The following is a 25,578-nucleotide window of genomic DNA, read 5'->3' on the forward strand; positions in this document are numbered from 1 at the left end:
ACAAAACATTGTCTATTATATGACCTTTCTTGTCCAGTTTATGCAACTAAATGTTATGTGACTGGATGATACTTGGAGTCGAGGTAGTTAGTCTTCAACTGTGGATACCCCACTCTCTGGAACTCTCTTCAAAGTTCCTCCACTCTTGCTACTTCCAAAATCCATCTCCAACTGCACCTTTGGCCACCTTTCCCCTGACCACCCCTTGCCACTCAGACTTTGTAATTCACAGCAAATAAAAGTACTGTAGAATTATAGTAAAGAAACCACAATAATCAGATAAATGTACAAATATGTGTATGTATAAAATGACATATTCTTACCCATAGATTATGTTTGGAAGGAACATACCTACAAGTCTGAATGGTAAATGATTCCCTACCCAGACAGGATGACCAGTCAATATTGTCTCCAAACAGCACGTTATTTGGTTCACATTAGGCCAAATATTTCTCTTCACTAAAGTTGCAATGAACACATGATAATTGTTCTTGAACATTCAGGTACAAATAAAGCACTACAGTATCTAATAACAGATAGTTATTCAATAAAGTAATTTCTTTATGTTTCTGACCAGATACACATTGTCTAATAGTTTACAGTAATAATTATTTGATGTATTGTACTCTTATCACAAAGCAGATATTGCAAAGGATCTTTAATAATAATAATAATAATCCTTGCATTTGATATAGCGCTTTTCACGTCGGGAGGACGTCCCAAAGCGCTTCACAGAACACACTGTAAAGTGAATTGACTGTATATTTGTGGGCGAACGCGGAAGCCAATTGCGCACAGCAATGTCCCACAAACAGTCGTAGATTGAAAATGACCAATTTATTATTGTTTTTGGTTTTGGAGGGATTATTATTAGGCTCTGTGTGGAGTAAGGAAACTTGCCCAAGGTTTCGCCCTGCCTGGAATTGAACTCAGGTCTCTCACTTGCAAAGCGAGTGCTCTAACCACTGAGCTACAGGACTCCACTAACACTAGTTCACTGAAGTGCTATGGAATCATCAAAGTAACAATTTAATGAAATCATCCTGCTGATATAAGCATTTTATAGCAGAATTGTCACTGCCAAAGTATTAACAATAAATTTCACGTATATTTCATAAAAATTTCCATTAGATAAAGAAAACGTAGCCAGTGAAAACTAATCTTGTGCCAAATGCAACAGTTTGAGGACCTATAGCTGTGTATAAGCGCATTACTCTCCTTTTCAAGCCAAGAAGAGACTGGTGAATCACCACTTGTGTGTTTGATAGGATATTTGACCCTCAACTATCCTTTCTATTCCAGATCCATGACACATCCCGCTCTGCCTTCCCCCATCTCCGCAGCATCGCCCGGCTCTGCCACTGTCTCACACCGCAGGCCACAGAGACCCACACATTCATAACATCCAGACTCGACTATGCCAACTTCTTGCTTGTCGGCCTCCCGAACTCCTCCCTCCATAGGCTGCAGATCATCCAGAACTTGCCCAAGTTACTTGCCCATTGGTGGGATTGGAGTATAATGTGACTATTGGAAGCATTGTGACCATTGACCATTGATTCCAGGAATCACCCTTTTTGCTCTTATTTGGACCCTATCATACAATATTGTATTGTATCCCACGCTTTAAAGAAATCTGTCCTCAAAAGGAATTGCAGAAAACGGACTTCAAAATTAAGGCTGAAGGTGAGAATATACAGCACAGAAGGAGGTCATTCAGCCCATCATGTCTGTGCCGGCTCTTTGAAAAGAGCTATCCAATTTAATCCTACTCCCCTGCTCTCTCCCCATAGCCCTGCAAACTTATCCTTCCCAAATAATTATCTACTGCTCTCTTAAAAGCTGTTATCAAATCGGCTTCCACCGCCCTTTCAGGCAATTCATTCCAGAAGCTTGAAGGCTAAAGGAGCCATGCAATAGGTTACATTGACTGCGGTTGCTGCAAATGAACACAGCAGCAGGATTGTTAAAAGACTATGTCTGTTCTCTATGGTGGTTTTGCATATGTCACTAGGCCAATGTCAGTGTGGCACCACGGTAAAGCTGCAACTACAATTTGCAATTCTATAGCAACTTTCACATAGGGAGAATGGCTCAAAGCAGTTTACAAAGATCGAGTGGGAACCTGAGCTGGAAGAGACACAAGAGAGGACCAGGAGCATGAGGCAGGCCAGAGTCGGTGGAGTAGTAGGAGTAGCTGGGGAGTGGGGTTGCAGATCAACAAGGCTATGGAACCATATAAATGTGAGGATAAGTATCTTAAAGTTGAATCTCTGAGAGAGAAGGAGCCAGGGGAACCCGGTGAGGATGGCGGTGATGGGCTAGCAGAGCCTGATGTGGGAGAGGATATAGGCAGTGGAGTTCTAGATGGTCTGGAGCTTGCAGAGAGCGAAGCTAGGGAGCATGGCGGGCATTGGAAAGGTTGAGTCTGGAGGAGGCAAAGGCATGGTTTCAGCTGCATGTGGGGTGAGATAGTGGTGAAGGCTGGTGACGAAAGGTATGAAGGAAAGTTGAGGGTTGAACTTTCTGGAGTTCTGGGGAGGTTGATACAGTCAACGAGGAGGCACTGATAGTAGCTGAACAGGATAGCGTCCTGCAGGAATATTATTGTATATTGTCAGATAGTTTTTAATGGTTCTGTTTCTTGCTGGCAGAGATATATTGAAATCCTATGCAGTCGGTGGCTCCAGGGTTTTTTTCATACCACCATATCATGCTGCTAAGTGCATTTAGCTCCCTTGTAAAATTTACTGATTTCTGCCCATAAGTTATATTAATGGAGCAATAACACTAGAGCAATAACCACATCATGAAACGGCAACAAACCATATACTGAAGCAAACTATTCTCCCACACTTCACGTTGGAGCAAAAAAGAGCATTTGTACTAGTACTGTGCATGCAGCACAATATAATTTACATTTACATAGCGTCTTTCACCGCAGAAGGATGTCTCAAAGTGCTTGACAAAACTGGATGGGCATATTCGACCAAGCGCACACACAGAGCTCCTCTGCTCAGCAGCACCAAACTGGAACATGGTGCAAAGGCGGGTTATTGGGGTTGAGGTACAGATCAGCCATGATCTAATGGTAGAAAAGGCTCAAGGGACTGAATGGCTTACTCCTATTCCTATGTTTCCATCTCTCAGATGGTAATAGTTGAAGAAGGATTAAGAATGGAGCCAGCAGCGGTAAGAGATGGTTTTGGTTAGACTGGAAAGAGACATGAAGACACATTCCTTGAAGAACTGAAAGAGACAAGGGGTAAAGAGTTCCTTAGGACACTAAACGCAACAATTTTGATGATGTACATCACTGTTTGGCATTCTGCCCTGTTGATATTCCACATATCAACATAAGGAATCATCCCCCCCCGCACACACACACACTGCAAATCCATATCCTTCCCCAAGGAATTCATTGACCATCTGAAGGCACAGAGGAGATTACATTTAGTGATTCAACCATTGGACTGTGAGAGGAATGAAGGCTTGTGCATTGAGGGTATGTGATCTGAAGGAAGTAGAGTGGAATCATTAGCCAAAGAATAGATGGGATTGGATGATGAGAGGATGAGCTCATTGATGTGTAAAAGAAACATAGAAGGAAAATGAACAGAGCCCTGGGGAACCCCTGAGTTGATTGCAAAAATGAGTCGGAGGATGGAACATCAACTGTAGTATAAGACAGAGCTAATTGAGAGGAAACCAGATAATCCTGAATTATTAGACGATGATGTATGTAGAATAAAAGGCAACATCCGTTGGCAGAAGATGGTTTTAAAGGGTTATATATTTTTACATATTTAAATATGTTTTTATATTTTATTTCAGTACAGTCCCAGAATCTGAAAGTGTACATACTGTGGCTGCCTCTCCTCCCCCGTCTTATGTGAGAGCCTCAATGATCTAAGGGCTGTATCTGGTGGCAACCTTGGAATGTAGCAACAGGTGAAAAATAAACTCTTGCTAGAAAAATAAACCCCTGTATTGCTCTCTGGTCCAGAGCTTGCATTAAGTTACATTAGATCATTGCTGAAACAATAGTGAGGTTTCAAGTGACTGCATTACAATGCCCAAACACTCAAAAGTATGCCTGTAAAACTGCCGTCATTAGCACTATTAGCTCGATCTTTTCTTTTAAGGTTTAAATCAGATTTACTTTGCTTTAGCAGCTGGCTTCACCTCATCCCAAAACAATCCACCGTCTGCTAAAAAGAAATCTTGATGCACGCACGACTTGCCCTGCTTTGTTGCCTAAACAGTGTTTTTGTAGGACATTGCAGTTTGACGGAAAGAAATGTATGTATCATGTGATACTGGAATTCTGGGTGTTTCACCAACAAAATATACAGTTGATTTATTTTACAGTATATTACAGTATATTCTGTGAAGTGTTTTGAGAAGTCTCAACAACGTGATAAGGCGCTTTATCAAATCTGAGGATTATTATTATTATTATTCCCAATGCACTAACAATATAAACCAACACGGCCACTTAATTATGTTTTAGAAGTAGTTTGTAGGTTGATGGACAAATTGCAAAAGTAAATGTGGTCCACCAAGATATTTTCAATAAGCTTTTTTCCCTATCATGGCCCAACTGGGAAAAAGGTACAGGATTTTGATAAAAATGATTAAATTGTAATGAACATTAACAAAAACCTCTCCTTCTGCTCCAGTCTATTTTACTTAAGTTTAAGTTATTTAATTAAAATCTTGCTAATCTTTTGAACTGGATATCTTAATCTAGAAATCTTGTTTAAAAGCATTTGTGAGTGTTAGCAACATCTCTTTAATACAGTATCTTATCCTAAGATAAGGTTCTTTAAAAAAAACAGCGCATTTAAAATTGGAAGTGTAAGGTTGCCTTACTATGAGAATAACGTGTAGAATTTCGTTGAATTTCCCTTTGCCATAAAAATAATTAGTTTTAGTTAAAGGTTGCTGAACAAAATAAAATAGATATATTTATGGAGAGTACCTAGGTATTATATACTCATCATTACTTATCATACAACTAAATTACCCCAAATAATATTTATAATAATAAGAAATTAGTTAATGAATTAACCAACATTAATATGGTGATGGTATGTAGATGAAAAGACTTTCTGAAAATATAAACAAATATTAAAGCAAGATATACCTTGTCTCTACTGTACTTTATTCCATTCAATTAAAACTCACAACTATTCACAGGCTTTCCAAACAGGTTTTTTTTAAAAAAGCTTTTTGTTTAAGAATTCCACTGCATGCCTTACGACTGGTAGAATCTGTGAGCACACTGATATACTATTCTGGTCTCAACAACTGTCTGCTTTGAAAATAGGTCAGGGATCATGGTGTATGTGCTTTCAGCTGTGTTATATTCTGTGTGCAACTTCTATGCTGTTCAATCTGTGATCATTTGTGATTTTCTGAAATAAAGGAAATGTGTGCAAAGCAACACTCACTTTTGTATAAATGCGGTTTCACCCAAAAAATGGTTGCAATAAGTAAAAAGAAACACATTTCTATGGCAATATAAGAATGCCATAATAGTTGTATCATATATAGTACAGTGAAACTTGTATCATATAAAGTAATATTATTTGTTATTACAATCATATTCTGAAGTCACACATTTGCAAAATAATTATACTTCACATTAATACTTGTAAATGAGATTGAAAATGAGAATTACCAGCCAACATAGCAGAATAGGTTGCTGCCAATTCAAGGTCATCTGAATCAGAAAACCAAGTACATTGCATTGTACACATTAATTATATTCAAGGCAGGGAATATTCTAGCTGTGCGGTGCAAAGAAATTCCTCCTGCTTCAATCAATCTTCATGTCACAAGATCACAACAGAGGTTTGGATGAAAAAGGCCCTTCAGCCTATTTGATCTCAGCTTTCCAGAACCCTACTTTTTTCCCATTAGAATACCAAGTTATTTCTCAAATGCCAATTGATTTTGCATGTATCTTGGCATAAAATCATGATAGAGGTCACTGTTTTATGGCATCTGAGTAAATCAAATTTTTTTTACTGCATGGGATTAAGAGTTTTTAAAAAAAATCCTACAGTAAGTATGTTTGCGATCATATCTGAGTTTTGGTATTATATCTCCAATAATAAATGATGACAGCGAAACCAAGAAAATGGCGAATAAAAAAAGTTTACAAAAAACAAACAATTATTTGTGGCTAAACAGTATGTGATGGATTTTATAGCGTGTGGCTGTTAGGTGCAGGGTTTCAGAGCCTGGGAAGGAGTGCGTGAGATTAGGGCCAGAAAAACCAACAATTACAGCTCAGCTGTTAGCAGCTACGACATTTTAGGGAAGACTGGATCAGATGAGCCACTTTAGGAAATTTAAATTGCAGACAGCCGACTGCATTCATGATTCCATCCATTTTTCCCGTGTGTGTCCTCGGAATACCAGTGACCTTGATTAGGCTTTGTCGCCAAGGTGTTTGACACTCCCTCTTTCTGTCATGGTAATATTCATCATTTATAACGCCAGGTATTGATTGAATAGCCAAATATAGCAGCAGACCGCAGACAAGATTGATCAATCAAGTAAGTCTGGCTACTATAAGAATTAAATCTGTTTCAGCAACTTGTGTGAACATTTGAAATAAGAATTAGGTATATGTAATACAGTAACACAGTGTATCATTCCATTTATTCTATAAACTGCAGAGAGTTATAGGGATCTACAACATCTTCGGAATATCGAATGCAAGATTATTATTTATAGGATAATAACCTACTTCCAGACACTCATTATCTTATGCATTTATTTTTATATTACAGTATTCACTCAAAAAATACAGTAAAGCCTGTTATAATGCGGTGGTTTAGGGGAGGGAAAGGGGGGCATCAAATCCTAACCAGCTTTATAACATGATGTGATCATTGATTCCTTAGTCACTGCGCATGCAGGCAGAAAGCTAGTTCACTTCAAACTGCCGGACAGCATTTCTCTTCCTATAAATAGCTGCCTTCCAGTTTATCAAGTCTCCGCCAATATTCCTGAAGGCAGCTAATTTTTTAGCACTCCAAACAAAAATATTTTGTAAATGTCAGGGCTCATAACTCAAATAAGCAAACTCACGTTATGATGAAGTGCTTTATGTTCTTTGCTGGTCTTTGAGGTTGTATATTCCCACACCTCCCCCCACAGATCTACTTTGGGACTTTGAGCTTACAGTCCAGGCTGACACTCCAGTGCAGTGTTGGGGTTGTACTTCATTGTATAATCCTTGGGATAGATATTAAACCGAGATCCTGACTATCTGTTCAGGCGGATAATAAAGATCCCCTGGCACTAATCAAAAAGCATCTCCTCGGTGCCATGGCCAACAATGCCCTATGTAAAATTGGTTCACTTTATGGCTGATTGTGGCACCTCTATGGGCACATATTGGCTGGCATGTTTTCCTACAAATTATCACTGTCCTCCACAGTAAATCCTGTGGAATGCATTGAGATTTTTCAACGAGGTGATATCAAATCCAATGATTATCAAATGCATCGATTATTATATTCAACCCCCCCCCCCCCATTGTCTTAAATATTTAGGTCGGTTACTTTTATTGAAGGTTTGCTGAAAAAAAATATTTTCTTTAATTTAATTTAAAAAATCAAAACAAGAAAGAAAAGCAATTGATAGACCTGTGAAAAATGCTGCTTATTAGATGCACCAGATGTAGCTATAAGTATTACTATCCTATGCATTGTGCACTAAATGGATAGGTCTTTACTGTACTGCATTGCCAGCAGAATGAAGGACTATATTTAGTGATTACATCAACCAGGTAAAAATTCATGATGGAGGGGAAAGATTTTATTTTGCTAAAAAAAAATAATGGGGTCTTTTTGTGGTTCTGCTAATAAAATCACATACTATGATCTCAGCTTTCTCTTCCCTGTGCTCCGAGGTTTGACTATAAATTTACCTTATAATGCTTATTTGTAGCATGTTGATAAAACAGGGAGCTGTCTAGAATGTTAACCAAACAATGCCATCATATCCTGCATTGCAACTCATTAACCGCATTATCCTTCTCCCTAAAAATCTCTACAGCAATACTGTTTATTAGAACCAAAATGCAGATAGCATACAACAGATCCAACTGTTAAGGCAAGAATACATTCATCACTGTCCCCTCTCTATAGATATATGTTTCCCCCTGGTGTTTTCCTAATTAAATTACTGCAATTTTAAATCAGTCAATTTTCAGTGTAGATACATGTGGATAACTTTAACGAGAATCGCTGTACACAAATAACGGTTAAAAAAAAATCTTAAAACAATTGAATTTCTTACATCCACCAAGTAACAGCAAATAAATAATTTCACAGTGGAGTCGGTGCTAATCCATCGCATGACTTTTGAGGAGGCTTTGATTCTGCTAAGTGCATTTTTAAATGTAAATGAAAACGCCCTCAGATCTTGCTTGCTTTGAACGAGACAAATCTTACAGACGAGAACCCTTAACAGGGTCGATGCAAATATTCAAACACTGAAATGAAGCCACAGAAATCCTACCTGAATTCTTCAGTTGGATACATGGCCTAGTAAAATATAAATCCCTTTTGAGGAATCCAAAAAAAAAAAACCACACACAGCTCAGGATAAACACCTGCCTGTACCTTTTGGAAGCGGCTAATCCATAAATATGGGATTACAGCCGTTAGATGCACAAAGTAATGATTTTCAGAAAGACACCCAAACGCATGCCTGCAGTCTTCATTCCAGAATGCTGCACATTATAACCGGCTCGTAAGGAGTGAGCGGCTCAGAGACATGTGACCATTTCTGGTGAGTTTCATTAATGTGACAGCTGTTCATTCAGTGAAACCAGCCTTTTTACCGAGTTCATCCGTGTCTCTCTCAACTATTTCATAATTTCACAAATTTAAAATGATAACAGTGGCAGGTCGACCCAAGCATTTTGGACCTAAAGGATTTTCTCTTAACTATTTCATGCAGTGCTGCAGAAGATAGAATCGTGCAGTGCAATACTGTATCTGTACTGTGTTAAGATCTCCTCTCATCTCTACTTACTAAATCTGTAACTGTATCAATGTGCTTTAGGGTTGTGCTGGACATCTTGTATTTCATTATTATATTTGACCCGTGTTCAAAATGTAATTTTGTTCAAAAACCGTTCTGTTATATTTTACATCCCATCACTAGGTTTGTTGACATGCTTTAAACATAGATACATAACTTACCTATTGGAATAACAGACATCATTGTACCTTTGTAAATCAAACAAGCCTCTCGGAATATGTTCACAGGAACATCTCTTGTTTACTTTGCTTCTCCCTGGCCAATATTTAGTATCATCCATCCTCAGTTAAATTTAGGCAAAAGTTAATAACACAGTAGCTACCAGTCTATAGCAAGAAAGAAACTTGACAGCCTTACTCACAAAGGGTGTAAATATAATACGTTCAATGGAAATGTTTCTGCAGCATATCCTTTAACTTATATAACACAGTCTGGTATGATTTTCAAAGATAAGTCTCTCAAAAAACCTCACCAGATTCTATCAGCTGAAATAAAAGGAAAGCAGCAAAGATCGGGAACAATTTCTAATTTTGGGTGGTTGCACAACTTGATTATTTTTCAAAGTGGCCTATATTTTGTATGCATTTTCAAATCCAGCATTCCTGTTGCACAAAACTCATTGAAGTCGATTCAGATATACAGTAGCACACACACAAGTCAATGGCTTAAAGTCTACAGTATGTCACTTTCACTGTTCCAATTCCCAAGCTGATTTCAATCTTGAATTCTTTGAGGTTGATGTATTAAAATATGTTGGAATAATACTTACCAAAAAATGTGCAAATCTTACACATTTCAACAATGCTCTGTAGTACTTTACTCCAACATGTCCACTCTTCCAAAGTAGATTCCTCCAGGCTCCCAATTAGAATTAAAGATTCTAATCGGGAGCCTGGAAGAGTTCTCAATTAGAATTAAAGCTAGGGCCATTTGTGCCTTGTTTTAAAGTGTTACTTATTTAAGGTTAAGGACATTTGCTCTCTCAATGCATTAAGGAGCCAACACTGGAAGTCTGGCATTTGAACCTGTACGCCAATAATTTCTCTAATGAATGTGGGTCAGTTGGAGTGACTTTAAAAATCATACCCGAAAAACCCGAATCTCACAAGAGGAACCATCCTTCTCAACTACACCAGCGATAATTTCTCTCTCTGTATTAATGCTCCCTGTCCAATCGCTGTCAGATTTGGAAAATGAAGTGCTCAGTTAGTGCCAACCTGCGGGGAAAAAAAGAGCAACGAACATCCAACCTTGAGACTGTCAGGAATTCCCAGATTACAGCATTGGTGCCAGAAACTCTCGCTGGCTTTTTCTTATTGTAAGTCACTGTTGTCAGCACTTCAGCATCACTCTAGGTCTGGGACCATGGCTCTGGAATGTCAGAGGCTTTATAAAGACACCCACGCAAATCTAAGTGCTCACATCATTGATTCCCACTGCCGTTAGATCCTTTTGCAGCAATTATGATACTGGGAAGGAAATTCTTCATTGAAGAATTGGGGTTCAATGAAACATGAAAAAAAAATCTGAATTTAACATGATATTTTTCATTGTGAATTCGAGTTTGGACATATTCCTTGTCATTAGACTCAGTGCTTTATGAAAGTTAAGTGGATTGCAGACAAAATATCTGAAGTATATGTTAGGAGACGTGCATATATATATATATATAACACAAATAATCCACATCTAAGGAAATGTAGTGTAGATCCCATGATTTGCGTTGAACAGTAATACTTAGAATGCCTTATTAAGCATGTCTTTGGTAAGGTTCCTGGAGCACTGGCACATTGAGAGTAATGGACCTTTGAACGTTGACAGTCAAAGCACATTGGCACATTTTATATAAATATTGTAACACCTTAATAAAATTCTAATCATTTTAGTGCTTTCAAAACCTCAGCCGGATGCCGAGTCTCAGTTGGTTGCACACTCACCTTAGGGCCAGATGGTTGTAGGCTCAAACCCACATCGAGAGTTTTAGCTACTGTGTTAGTACTTTGTGATTCGATAAGAAAGCTGCATTATCCTCTCTCTATACGTTATGCAGTATTTAACGTTTTGGGATGAGAATATATTGCAATGCCAAGCACACTGCTAACTATCACAACAACTTTCAGTGCTACATCTCTGATCATTCTAAGATCTCAAATCAACATAAGTCTTGTTACAAGCCAGATTCTGTGCTCACTAAAATCTACTGGCAAGGCCAATGACTGACAGCAATAAATCATTTCTGCTTTCATGGCAATGCAACTACAGTATGCAAACTCATTCATCTGTAAGAACACATTACACAGGGATTATGATTCAAGTTGACATTAGCTGTCTTGTAAAAAAAATAGACCACTGCCTTCTATTCAAACTTAAGTATATATGGCATTTCTGTTTTTCTTTTGAAATAAAATGTTTTAATGTATTTACAGCAACATTTGAATTAATGGCACGCCACGTTATAACTATGTGCCTTAAACATGGTCTTCCTGAAGGCTTATATGCAGCCAGCAAACAGCCATGAAGTGAATGATCATTTATGTGGAGGAATTGTTGACCACCACATTGGGAGAAATGTAAAATGATTGTAATGACATTATTGCTGAAAGAAACTCTGATTATACTTTTGTTGAAACACACTACATGACTAGATTTGTTTCAAGTACAGCCGTTCCCAGTCTCCAGCGCCTTGGGACTTCCTCCCTACGTGAAAGGCACTATACAAATGTAATTTTGTTGTTGTTACTTGGAGTAATGTGTACAGATCTGTAACATTTTTGTGTACACAATTATCTTTGCATTTGATATAGTGCTTTTCACGTCTTCTAGACGTCTCAAAGCACTGCACAGAATATACTGTAAAGTGAATTGGCTGTATATTTGTGGACGAAATGCAGTCGCTCTAAATGGTGATAGAGCTTTTAGGCAGGGTTTTAACTTGGACCTTATTTTAGAATTTACAATGAAAGTGGGTGGTTCACTCAAAGGGCACTATAAATGTTTCATATTTTTTGATAACTTTCATAACTCCACTGAGAGTTCAAGAACACAGTGCAATTCTACTAATAGGTCAGTCCTCTGCGTAGGAGAATCAACTAAACAGCATCAAAATGAGTGCAAGCTCATTTTGAAACGCCGTGTTTACTTTATCTTAAGTTTGGAATGTTTAAAGAGAACTCCAGTGAAAGGTTATCGACCTGAAACGTTAACTCATTTTCCTCTCTCCATAGATGCTGCTTGTTCCAGCTGTGTGTTTCCAACGACTTCTGTTTTTATTTCATTTTTCTAGCGTCTGCAGTATTTTGCCTTTTATTCCTCAAACTACATTGCTGCCATCTTTGACATTACTGGAACAAAGTAACTTTACGTTGTAAATTGTACACCAAAGTGCGGATTCTAAGATTTTGTTTTGTCTCACTATTCATTTTGCAGGGTTTATCTGCCAAAGAAAGGTGAAATCCACACTCTTCCGAGCCGAAAGTTAACTTTTTCCCTATTGAGGCCCAAAGTTGTTGATTCAGAATTTCTGGCAGTGTGTTGTAATGTCCAACCATTGCTACATTTTTTATGGACAGTCTCAGCCTTTCGGTCATCAATCTTCTAATGCTTGGATCTTGTTAACACACAGATATGGAGTTTTGCTTAAAATATTACTTTAGTTTTGCTGCACCCAGTTACAACATTCATCACAATTTAGATGCACTTTAGATCCAATATCTCAACCAAACAAAAATTTGAAAGATTCTGATGATTTGACTGCTCAAACAGCATGTGTTAATACTCCACACAAGTCTTCACCCATTCCTTACTCCCTCCCATATCCTTCCATTCCCCTCTCCCTCATGTTAAAGTCTAGCTTCCTCTTAAATGCAGAGATACTATCCGATTGAACCACCGATTCTGACAGCGAGTTCCACAATCTCACTACCCTCTGTGTGAAGTTATTCCTCCTAAATTCTCTTTTGAATCCTCCAGCTGCTATGTACAAAAAAAAATTGGGAATTTAAGTGAATACTAATTAAAAACTAAAAAACACAAAACTTTCATTATATTTTAAAATACCTCAGATTAGGGTATGCCATTGCTTTGGGGGTTTTGTTGGGTAGAACTTTACAGTTGACTTCTTCCTGCATTTTATAAGGATGCCCCCAAGTGGTCATGGGCAAAACTTGCACAAGGGTGCCAAAGTCTATCATCCATTACCAAACCATAAATAGCGAACTAAGAAATTAAAGCAGTCGCGTTGGTGCACAATCAAGCCGTCTTTTCACACTACACGTGTGTGGCAACACATGGTTCCATCTGCAGACAAGCTCGTCTTGCAATGAAAGTCACAAGCAGCCTCCATCTCTGACACCGACATAATGGGACATGGGTCCATGCCTTCAGCTGTTGGGGATTGACTCTGAGCCAGGTTCATACATTTGCTAAGATTATTCCACGGTCCTGTGAAAGGCCCCTCATAAAGGGACTGCATTCCTGTCATTATTATCAAATTAGCTGGAAAGCTACGCATTAGTGTTAGAGTGAATATCTACGTTTTGAATCACCTTCAATTGAATTACACTCTGTAAACAGTCCACCCAAATGCAATACAACAAGACTCAATTTAATGAAATATTCCTATCTCATCTTTGTGAAGCAAAACTTGATTTGATTCACCTTAATTCACATGACATTACATTACTATGAATAAGCCTGATGGGAATGAAGCCTTAAGTGGGTGGGGAGGTGGAAGAAATATGTATATCACAAACCTATCAGGAACTCACTGCTTAACTTGAATGACGCTACTTGTATTGTCAGCAGTTGCTCAGAAATTTGGGAGAATGTTGACGAGCTTCTTTGAGCTCACATCATGCGAAGAAATAGATGGAGGATAATTTTTCCTTTGGAATTATTTTTAGCTGAAATTATAATTCTTATTTGAACAAAAAATTCTTCTCCACTCTCGGCAAGAAACAGGTCTGCGAGATGAGCTGTAACAGTGAGCAAATAATTAACCATATGGAGAAGCCCACAGAATGGGATTTGGACCAGTTCTTGGTAACACTGACTTGGTCAGCACTTGTGTTTAGCTGATGATGATCCCAGAGCAGATCTGTGCAGAGGGAATCCACACAATGCTTAGTCACCAAGAGTTGAAACAGGCAAGAAAGAAAATATAAATCTCACTAGCCAAACACCAGGACAAGCAAATAAAATCAAAAAATAAAATCAAAATAAAATAAAATAAAAATCAAAAAATAAAATCAAAAAATAAAATAAAATAAAACAAATTAAAATAAAAAAATCAGTCCTCGAAATATTGAGCTTGCTGCATCCAACAGAACAAGTTCAATTTGCATTCTTGAAGTTTCAGTTTGTTCCGTTTCCTGAAGGAGGCAAACAATCCAGAAGTAACTTATTAAATTCTCCCTGAAATTATTCAAACAAAAATTCCAGGATATTAATCTAACATTACACCCTATTTATTCAACCCTGACTGGCTACATTCCACAGACAACATTCCAATGGTCTCCCCGGACTGTGACTATTAGAGTTCCACTGCACATTTTATCATCGTTCGCAGAGCTTATCCTTACGATCTGCAGTAACGATTGAATCAAATAATCAATATAGTATTAATTAGCATTGATGTCGCCGCCGCTTACATGGCTCTACTTGGCTGTGCAGACTTTATGAAACCTGTTTTACAAAAACTGACCTTAAATAGATTTCTTCGGTAATGTGTACTCACTCCCGAAAAATTCTTGCAGTCAATTGCAGTACATTAACAACAACAAAATTGCATTTGTATAGCGCCTTTCACTTAGAGAGGACGTTCCAAGGCGCTGTGCAGTCAGTGTTTCGGACCCAAGCTAGGGGTCAGGATCTGAGAGGGCAGGGGAGGACTGAGGGCACGGTCGAAGAGGACGGTCTTGAGACGGGCCTTGAACGAGGCAAGTGGGGGACGAGGCGGAGGGATTGTGGATAGAGTTCCAGAGGGTGGGGTGTTGTGGCAGAAGGTCCGCCTCCCCATCGGTGGGCGGGCGAGGTGGGCGACGTGAAGCAGGCCAGAGCCCGTTGCACGGAGGGAGCAGGCAGGTTGGTTGGGAGTTAGGAAGTCACAGAGGTAGGGGGGAGCAAGACCATGGAGGGCGTTGAAGCTGAGGACCAGGATCTTGAACTGTATCCTCTGTGTGATGGGAAGCCAGTAGAGTCAGGCGAGGATGCGGGTGATAGGGTCTGGGTGCCTGGTGCGGGAGAAGATACGGGCTGCAGATTTCTGGATGATCTGCAGCTTATGGAGGGAGGAGTTGGGGAGGCCGACAAGCAGGGAGTTTGCACAGTCGAGCCTGGATATTACGAACGAGTGTATCAATGTTTCTCCCTGCACCAGAATATGGAGACCTGTGATGGGTGACTGAAAAAATGTTGCACAATACAGGATTGTGAACTCGAAGTGTTGGAAGAAAGATTTCATTTGATTTATCAATTATATTCCAAGAAGAAAGTGCTAGTCTCGTGGCTTTAAATTAAAAATGAAAGAAGTTGTCAAGGCTGTCAAACACCAAATGATTTAAACACGAAGGAGTCCAGTGTCATCATGAAATTTCGACGATGATTGTACTCATGTGACTTTTGTAACCTTGCTAGACATTCTTTTTATTTCTGATGTCTGCTTTTGTACTCATAACTTGCTTACCTGCTAAAATTGACTAGTGTCTGTCTTTCCTTTATCTAATGTCCTTGCTTGGTCTGGTTATGTGGGAGAAAGGATACAGGATGTGAAAGATGGAATGTATGTAAAAGATGGTCTGTGTTATGTGAAAAGTAAGGTGAGGAATTGATGTATTTATGTGGACTTGCAGTTCTTATTTACTGTCAGTCATGTACAGAAAGGAGAAGGAATGTTTTAATAATATGGTCTTTGTGGGGTGAAGAGTAAAAACAAGGAGTCGGTATCTGTGAGATAAACCAAATGGTCTTGAAGGTCACAAAAATGTGTTTGTTGATGTGTATAAATATTGGGCACTAACGAACCTGAGGTTGGAATAGAAAGAAGATAATGAACACTTCTAAGAAAACCTCTGCAACTGTATATTCTTTTCTCTGGATTGGTAACTATACATTTTTGAATGATGCACACTGTTATATAAAGGTTATAAAATTAATTTTCACCTTTCTGTGTCAGCTTGACTGTCTCGGAAGCACATAAAGACTCACAAATTCCGGGTTAACAATCTGATTTAAAATGAATTAGAGAATGGATTCATTGCAGTCAACAGTTAGAAATGTTTGACAAATTCAAAAGTAGAAAAAATGTCAATAACGTTTCCAACCACAAAGCATTGGTGCAAATCTGCTGCCAATAACAGTAAGGCCAGTTTGGAGTCACAACTCTAAACAGCTGGAGAATAGGAAAGGGAAATCATGATTCTCTTGAACTTAAGGGATGTCATTACAGATGTTGCCAAAGGGCAATGAACCTATAGTATCCTATTGCACGTGGAGAGCAAACAAAGCGGCAAAATAGAAAGTCAGAAGTCAGATTTCCTTTGTAAGTGTGTTTCAATTTCATGAGGATTTTTTGAATTGGAGCATTGGGTTTCCTCATACTAGTTGGTTTCTCTCTTACCGGAGTCCACTCTAATTCTTTCATACTTTAGTTCAAATGGTTCCATACTAGGCTTTCCCTGTTCATGAGTACAAGACAACTCAAGGTAATTTAAATTCAAACAAGATCAGCATAAACGAAATACAATTTTACAGTCAATATAGAGTATTACAAAAATTGGATTTTTGGGGGATCCCAAATTTCTATTGGTACTTTGTTGAACGCTTACATTCTTGTAAGTGTTCTGGAGCTGTATTCTGCTAAGTAATAGGCAACATGATATTGCCACACAGAGAAAATGGCATGTATCTTTTATTGCTCAAAAGACAATTTACCCATCTTGGGTATTAAAAGGAAAGATGGGGAGAGGGGCAAGGAATAGGGAAAGAATGTGAGGAATTAACCCAGATAGTAGTAGCAATAGCAGTGCACTAATCATGGATCATTTGGCCACCTTTGCACTCAGAAAATGGGTGAGTAATGCAGCAAAAAAATAAAGAGAGACAAATAATATAGGACAATTAAAAAACACATAAAAAAAACTAGTTATACAAGACTTTCATTGTTTCGTAAACCACTCTTTCTGGCAAAGTTTTTTTTGGTTGAAAAAAGGCTCCTTTTGTGCAAAAATCATATTGCATTACGGAATCGTACGGTTTGGATTTCATTACCAACATTTATTGGCAAAAACTTCCACTTTTTGTTACTTTGTGAATGTCGAACTCAGCAAACAATTTAATTCAGTTGGCATTTGCAACATAATTGCTGTTTAAAATTGACTGTCATCTCCAAGTTCTTAGTTATTTTGCCAAATTGATTACCAGCAAGTCAGGTTTATGTTATAAAGAGCGTGTCACTGGCAGCTTCATATATTGTAATTCAGCATCCATTTGAGAGATGTTTCTGCAAATTATTAAATGGCATTACACACAATTTACACGAATCCGTTCAGAGTAAAATGGGATGACTCAATTTAAGGTTTCAGAGTTTTCTTAATCAGCGTTGCTCGAATACTTTACATTTGTGTTGTGGTTCACTTCGTGCCCTAGATCTCCCTACTTCTCAACCCTTCTGCATTTCCCTCATCAGCCATTACGCCCTGAAACTCTGGAACTCTCTCCCTCAATCCTTCTGCCTTGCCCCCTCCCTCCCCCACCTTCAAATTCCGCCTAAAGACCTTCCTTTTTGATCGTGCTTACTGTCACCTCCTCCCTCCCTCTCCCCCGGCTGGTTGTCAGACTCGGCCACCATGAAGCGCTCTGGGACGCTACCCCGCGTGAAGGGCACTATATAAATGCAAGTTGTTGTTGTTATCCTTTCTGCTCCACCATCAGCTGTGCTTTCAGCCACTATGGCCTGAGACTCTGGAATTCCCTGCCTCAATTCCTCCATCTTGCCCATCTCCAGATCATACCCGAAGACCTTCCTCTTCGACAGTGCCAAAAGGTGTAGTACATTTACAAATAGCTGAATTCCTTTTTCATAATAATAATAACCCTTACATTTGATATAGTGCTTTTCACATCAAGATATCCTATATCTTGACTGTCTTTTTAGTGGGCATGACAATTAAGTTGCACAATTTACACAAGTGCTTTGCGAACTGTTTATTTTCTGTAATTCATGGCCACTCGATGCACAGCCTTGGTTTATGAGCATTTTTTTTTCTGTTCCTGAAAGTCATGATGAATTTATCTCTGTGGCCATTTAGATAATTTAACTGCTATGCAGTTGTTGTTCTGCAATTTATGTCTCCCATAACTTACTGAACTGCATTTATTGTTGTTTGAGTCAAGGTTGCTGAGAGGAACATTGTCACGTTCTAAGGGATTTCTATCATTTCCGAAGTAAGCCATTATTTTGTGCACTGAACTGGGGGACTTGATAGGATGCTGGAGCTGCAAAGGACAAGTATGTAAAAGGGGCACGTATAAAAGTGCATAGGGTCACTATGCATCACTTGAGAGAACATTAGAAAGGCTATTTTTTTGCAATGTGCTACCAAATTTCAGCTTCTTTCAGTGGTAGCACTCTCAACTCTGAGCCAGAAGAACGAGGATCTTGAACTCAATCCATTGGGGGATGGGGATTCAGTGGAGCCGAGCCAGGATGGGGATGATAGGCTCGTGGAGTCTGGTTCGATAGAAAGACTTGCTCCCTTGCGTTTGAGAATATGGTCTTCAGGTACTAGAAATTCCTGTGGTCGTTAATACTGGTATGCAGTGTGTATAATATACTTCATTAAGAAATGTTAAAGTTTATATTCACCCTATTATTCCTCAATCAAGTTGTGGGAAGAGTGATGCTGTTAGTGCTAATGAAAACAGACAATAATGGGATTTCCCATTCCAACTTTACATCGAAACATTTGTAACATGAAATGGAGCAGAACAGCCTTGATAATGTAAAACAACCTGTATATGTATAGTCCCGTAGTGTCTAAAATGTCATGTGAAGGGAAACTACTGGATCAGTACAAAATATAGATTTTATAAACAAACTAAAAATGGTTATTTTATTTTAAAGATCCTGCAAATCACTTTCAGCATTTCACTTTATTCATTATATTCATTGAGCAAAATCATCCTATATTTGCAGACAAAAACACAATTTACATATTCTCTTTAACATAGGGTTTCACACATACCATACAAGGTTGATTCTATTGTGGCGCATTGTGGATCTGTGTAAGCTAGAACTGCTGATAGAGTCTTGCAAGAAAAGATCCCGGAGCCAAGTTCAACCTCATACACTATATTAGTGTTATATTACTAAAGGCAAGGGAAGAGATTATAGGGGAGCTAAGACTGGAATTGTAAACTATGAGAAAGACCCTTTAAAATAATTTTGGTGAACAACTGTCCTGCCTCTCTGTATGGAGCATTATCGGAAAATCGCTAACGACAACTTAAAGTTCAGTAGTTTGATGCATTGCTGTTTTACATTAACAATTCATTTAGAACAATAAGATAATGACACTTAATGTAAGCACACAGATATCTCTGTTGCGTTACATTGAAACATGTTTCAATTGGTGCTGAAAAGAGCTCACAAGCAATGCCATTTACAGTTCTGTTCTGCAAACCTGTATGACCTGTGATATTTAGACATTGTTCCTTTTATGGTGTTCAAGTGAAATAAACATTTTATTCCTTTTCCATTTGTCAAACACGGTTCCATTTTTGGACCATTTTGTTCATCAGTTGCCGCCATTGGTGGATGGGTTGATGATTGTTCCGAGGCTGAATGGATGCGGATCTCAATTTGAATGCAGTTTGTTTGAATGCGTTTGTGTCCCAAAAGACCTTTTATATTCCTGTGTGTTTGAAGAATGTTCCTCCTCTTTACTATACATGGAATATTTGCATGTCTAACTATGTGGAAAACCTCTGGTTGAACCTACCAAATTATGACGGGTTCTGCTGACTTGCAGGAAAAGTTAACCATTTGAGGAACAAAGGTATCTGTGTGTTCTTATTTTTTTTAAAAAAGGGGCCCATTGTGTATCTTGTAACTTCCATGAAATGTTTTTCAACACATTTTTACTATAAATATTTCTAATCAGAGGCGTACTCGATGCCACAGTTCTACGCTAAATCACAGCATAGTTCAATAATGCTGTAATGTTTTCATTCTTAGACATTGCCACAGCTTTCAAATGTTAATGGATTCTCTAATTTCTCGCTTTTAACATAGATTAGTTTGTAATAGAACATCAATCTACTACTAAATGCTGAGCCATGAAGTAGAATGTGAGAACAGAAAACTACATTACACATCTTCAAATCACCATTATCTTAATAGATGTAATTTTTAAAAATTTAAATCATGCCATTTTGTGCCACTGTGCCTCTCAAACTTGGGATTAAATCCTATTGATTTCTGGTGCATTGACACAATGGGTGTATTTAACGCGTCAATTCACTGAAGCTACTTATTTTACTTTGAGGGTTTCGTGCCATTTTGCACTTTGAAATCATTATGAATGCCAAAACTGTAATCAGCTTTCAGCCTACGTTTACATCGGAATTTCATCAGGGAAGTAAACAGTCTCACAGAGTGCATAAAAAAGGAGACTGTTTTAGAACACCTAATCTAGTATGGTCATGTTCAAAAATTAAACAACTTGTATTTAGCGCAGGCGCTATTCAGATGCCACATTAAATTGTTTTCATTCCCCTCTTTAGTAGCACATAATAAGGCTGCATTTTTCTGTTGCCAATATACTGCCCTGCCATGTTGTGCTATGGTTCCCTCTCTTTTATTTTTATCAACGAGGCTGTACATCGTGTGTCAACCTAGACTGTGACAAGGTATTGGTAAGGCATTCAACTGCAGAGGGCATCTTGTTGTCATGTGAAATCTGAGATCATCCAAACACGGAATCAAACATTGGCTTTTCCATGTGGGTATAAGTAGGTTGCACACCAGGCAACAGCTTTACCAAGTAGACCATCAGAAGAGCCAGCCATACGGGTTACAAATTTAATATACCAGAGCAAACTGAGGTGGCGCAGAATACAAACGACCATGTGAATCACAGAAAAGTGCATTTGCAGTGTGCGATTCAGAGCAAGTGTATCTACCCTTGATACCTGTGAAGCAGAATTTTCTCATAAACACACAACTGGACTGATATCAGACACATTGTTTGTAATGTTACCTGTTTTCCAAAAATGAACCAAACAAGTTCTAGATGGCAGCAAATTAATTTGAAAAATCCAAGAATGCAAGATGCTACATCAAATGCAAGGATTATTATTATAACTAGGTTGTACAGGTTCAAATGAATACCCATTCACAAGACGAAGAGCTGTACATTTACCAGGAATCCTGCACCAGTGTACACCAGGAACCATCCTGATAGCAGACCATGCTCACTGCATTACGTAGCACATGTAGGTTTTACATAAATTGTTTCTGAAACCTGTAAAGGCTTAGCTTCTATAAATTCTTATGGACCAGTGCCTTGCTTATTTTCCTACAAAGCTGGCAAATTTCACAGCCGCTGGTACTGCAAGAGTTGTGCAGTCAATCTTCATCCCCCAAAGAACTTTCCCAGATTCAATTACACTAAGTGACAGGAGAAAATGTAAAGTACTCTTGATGATAGGCAATGCAATAGTGGCACCTCCCTACCTCTCTGACCTGCTTACTCACCAACCGAATACCCGCTGCCTCTGCTCGACTGGCTCCAGCCTCCTGCATGTCCCTCGTGCCCCCGCTCCACCATTGGCAGCCGTGCCTTCATCCGCTTCATCCTGAAACGCTGGAACGCTTTCTCTATCTCTCGGCCTTGCCCCTTCCCCATCTTCAGGTCGCGCCTGAAGACCTTCCTCTTCAACCGTCCTTACAGTCACCTCCCCCCTCCCCCTTGCGCCACTTTCAAGCGTTGGGGGGTGCTACCCTGTGCGAGGGGCACTATATAAAATGCAAGTTGTTGTCGTGTTTGGTGCAATAGTCTACTGCAGAGCTTGGAATTGAAGTTTTAAGACTGAGAGATGGCTCATTATTGGGCTTAGAGTCAAGCCAATTGCGTCCCTCTGTAATATAAGCTTGTGGGTCAGAATACAATGCACAGGACAAATGATACTTCCTATACTGTACCTGTTTTAGATCGAATACAATGTACTCAATCAGCTACACTATGATAATTTGTTTCCCCCACCTGGACTAAACACTTAACCGTTACACCACAATCTAAACTCCTTTCAGGCATTACTGTCTAAATAAGAAATACAATTTATATTACATCCTTAACCTGTAACATTCAGACCACAAAATACCACAACACAAGCTATTTACAATTGAAGTAAATTTCATGTCCATTTCAATTCAAAATGTTGCAACCGTCACGGAATTTGTAAACGACGGTAGCACTGTATACATTTAGGTTGTTAAATAATAACAATCAAGTAACACAGTACATGACAAGGGTTTGTTTACCTTACAATATACTTCTGAAAAAATACACTACTGTATCTTTCTAAAATATATTCATAAATAGATTTATGTAGTGTTAAGTTCAGCACCAGATGATTGAATTCTTAGTCAGAACTGCCACATTATGGGTATTTATGGACTGGGTACAGAAACATAACATTTTTGTTGCTTTCCCTCCACTATCCCCGGCTGAAAATCAGAGCTAAACAAAATAAATCATGGTGTTTCTGCACCTTACCGTTAGAGGCAATGAAAAATAACAATAGTAACTGGATCCGGAATTTACTTTTCAGAACACTAAAAATATGGGAGTTATTATCACAACATATTTTTTATATATGTTCCATTCTGGGTGAGCTGGATTTGTAATACGTGCGCTTTTAAAAGTTCAAAAATTATAATAGTCCTTGCATTTGATATAGGCCTTATCACGCCTTTGAGACGTCTCGAAGCGCTTCACAGAATATACTGTAAAGTGAATTAACTGTATATTTTGTGGGCGAAATGCATTCAAACACCGCTTCATCTCATTGGGAAATTGTATCACAAGGTAAAACAAGAATGCTTGCCCTTGTATTTAATGCTCCCTCATGCTGCCAAAGTTTATGAATGAGAGTGTCTACTGTGTTATGTCATAAAGTGTAATTATGACTGGAACACAATTACTTTCCTTAAATCTTAATTTTGTTATTAAAATCTGATTTGAAGTTTCCCATATGTCGGTGACATCAGTGCCAATTTGGAGAGCACAAAGGCCATAATTTGATCATTTTTTACCCCAGGGTAAGATTGACCCAAGATATATAAGAATAATCCTTGTATTGAATATCGCACATTTCATGTTGGTTGGACATCTCAAAGTATCTCACAGGATTTACTGCAAAATGTAGTGACTGGGCAATTGTAGGCAAACATGGCAGCCAATTTTGTGCACAGCAGTGTCTTGTAAACAGACATGTAGTGAATGACTTTTTTTTTAAATGGGGTGAGACGGAGGGAAATCATTTGCCAGGAGAAATTCTATTCTCTTTTTGAATAGTACCAAGGAATCCTTAATGTCCGCTTGAACGGACGAGACCTCAGCTTGACGTTTCAAAGGCCGCAAATTCAAAGTCCTGATTTGGGGCTTGAACCCATCACCTTCCGACACAGAGGCAAGAGTTTTACCAACTGAGCCAGACGGACAATACTGATGCAATTAAACACCTAAAGCTGAACAAACCACTGCAATAATGAGTCCAGGCATAATCTTAAAGTACTGTACAATGAAAATCTGCAGTCACAGCCATATACCTACAAATGCCAATTCATCTGCGTTTGCCACGAGCACTGACAAAAACTGAGGATCTAATGTAGATTAAATCTCCAAATATTTGTATGCTTTTCCGACACTAATCACATCCAGATCTGATTTGATTTGCCCTGATAAATAGGACATGGGGGTGAATGAATACCAGTGCAGAAAGCTGGAGCTCTGATGTTAAAGCACATGTAGTAATAAGAATAATCTTTGCATTTGATACAGTGCCTTATTATATGGTTAAAACGCCTACTGTCAGGTACAGGTAGCAGGAACTGCACAGCAGCTCCTTTTCCAAAAGGAAGAAGACCCTACCCTCCCCTCCCCACCCAAAAAAAAAAATTCTTTAGCTGCAGGAGGCAGTGTTATTGCAGACTGCACATCGCATCTGGTGTGTAACTTCATTCAAACGTCTGACTCAAAGCAAAGCCAACAAGGGGAAGGCATTAATTTTACAGCTAAAAAAAGAATTAATAGCGGTGGTGCCATGTTCAGTTTATATATATATATATATATACACAGTATATAATAATAATAATAATAAAAAGGGCCAACCATGACTTTGGGCTATGTGGCGTATGCAAGTGATGAAAAATGGGATGTATTTTTTTTTGCAAAAAGGCGGTGTGCTGGAAGTTGGCACACGCCTATAATACAATAAAATCAATCTGTCGTCTTGTCTGCCACCCCCTGACTTTGCAAAATAGCAGGAGGGAGGGAGGGAAGGAGGGAAAGAGAGAGAGAGAGAGAGGAGGGAGGGAGGGAGGGAGGGGGTGGATGGATGGATAAAACGGTGTCAGTATGTAATGTGGCAGATGGATGGATGGATGGATGGAGCATAACACAATCTCAGCACATTTATGTGTGTGTGTGTGTGTGTGTGTCTGTGTGTGTTTAGCACCATCAGGGCAGCCACAGACAAACCAGGGACAGGGGAAGAGAGGAGAGGAGATGCCTTTCACTGGGAACACACACCATTGAGACAGAGAGAGACACAGAGATAGAGAGAGAGAGAGAGAGAGAGAGAAAAAAAGCATAGATCCTCCTCACAGATACACACACACACAAACCTCTCCCCATCCCACTGTCAGTGCAATATACCACATTAAACACAGAGGCTTTTATCACTGTACTCCCTTTACTTTATTTGTGCAAAATCAATGTAGCATTCCCCCCCCACCACCACACACACACACACACACACACACACACACAACAACAACAATAATAACAATAACAACAATAATAATAATTGCAATCAGAATCTTACCTCATTTTCAAGCCGTCTGGTTTTTCTGGTTGGTGGCAAAAAAAAATCCTTTCGGGGAGTAGTGTGTGTGTGTGTGTGTGTGTGGGGGGTGTTTTATAGCTATTGTGTGGGTGTATATATTATTATATTATATAGATGTGTGTGTGTGTGTGTGTTGGGTTGGAAAACAATATACTCTCTCTCTCTCTCTGTGTGTGTGTGTGTGTTGCTGTGTGTCAGACCAGAGGCTGTGAGTGTTTATACAGTACAGCTGTCAGCTCTCAGCCACTAACTACACTAACTGACTGCACTGACTAACTACACCAACTGCACCCACACACACGCCCTCGGAAGGGTTTTGTTTTCTCTCTCGCGTGTTATTGTGTTCAGTGGGTTATCTTTTACACACACACACATATA

At 38.8% G+C, this 25,578-nt stretch overlaps 1 protein-coding gene across 5 annotated transcripts in view; it reads right to left on the reverse strand.

Annotated features, from left to right (window-relative positions):
• Positions 1 to 25,260, reverse strand: part of LOC103175330 (ena/VASP-like protein) — a 77,438-nt gene extending 52,178 nt beyond the window's left edge. The window contains exon 1 of one of the 5 annotated variants that reach the window (XM_007888321.2): positions 25,180 to 25,260. In XM_007888321.2, coding sequence (XP_007886512.2) covers positions 25,180 to 25,184 — 5 coding nt within the window. In that variant the 5' untranslated portion in view covers positions 25,185 to 25,260. Of the gene's footprint in view, positions 1 to 8,544; positions 8,638 to 25,179 lie in introns of those variants that run through there. The other 4 variants (XM_007888319.2, XM_007888322.2, XM_007888325.2 and 1 more) reach the window with 4 other exon arrangements.
• Between the last annotated feature and the right edge of the window lie 318 nt (positions 25,261 to 25,578).

Source organism: Callorhinchus milii, unplaced genomic scaffold, assembly GCF_018977255.1.
Source record: "Callorhinchus milii isolate IMCB2004 unplaced genomic scaffold, IMCB_Cmil_1.0 Scaffold9, whole genome shotgun sequence".
Classification (NCBI taxonomy): domain Eukaryota; kingdom Metazoa; phylum Chordata; class Chondrichthyes; order Chimaeriformes; family Callorhinchidae; genus Callorhinchus; species Callorhinchus milii.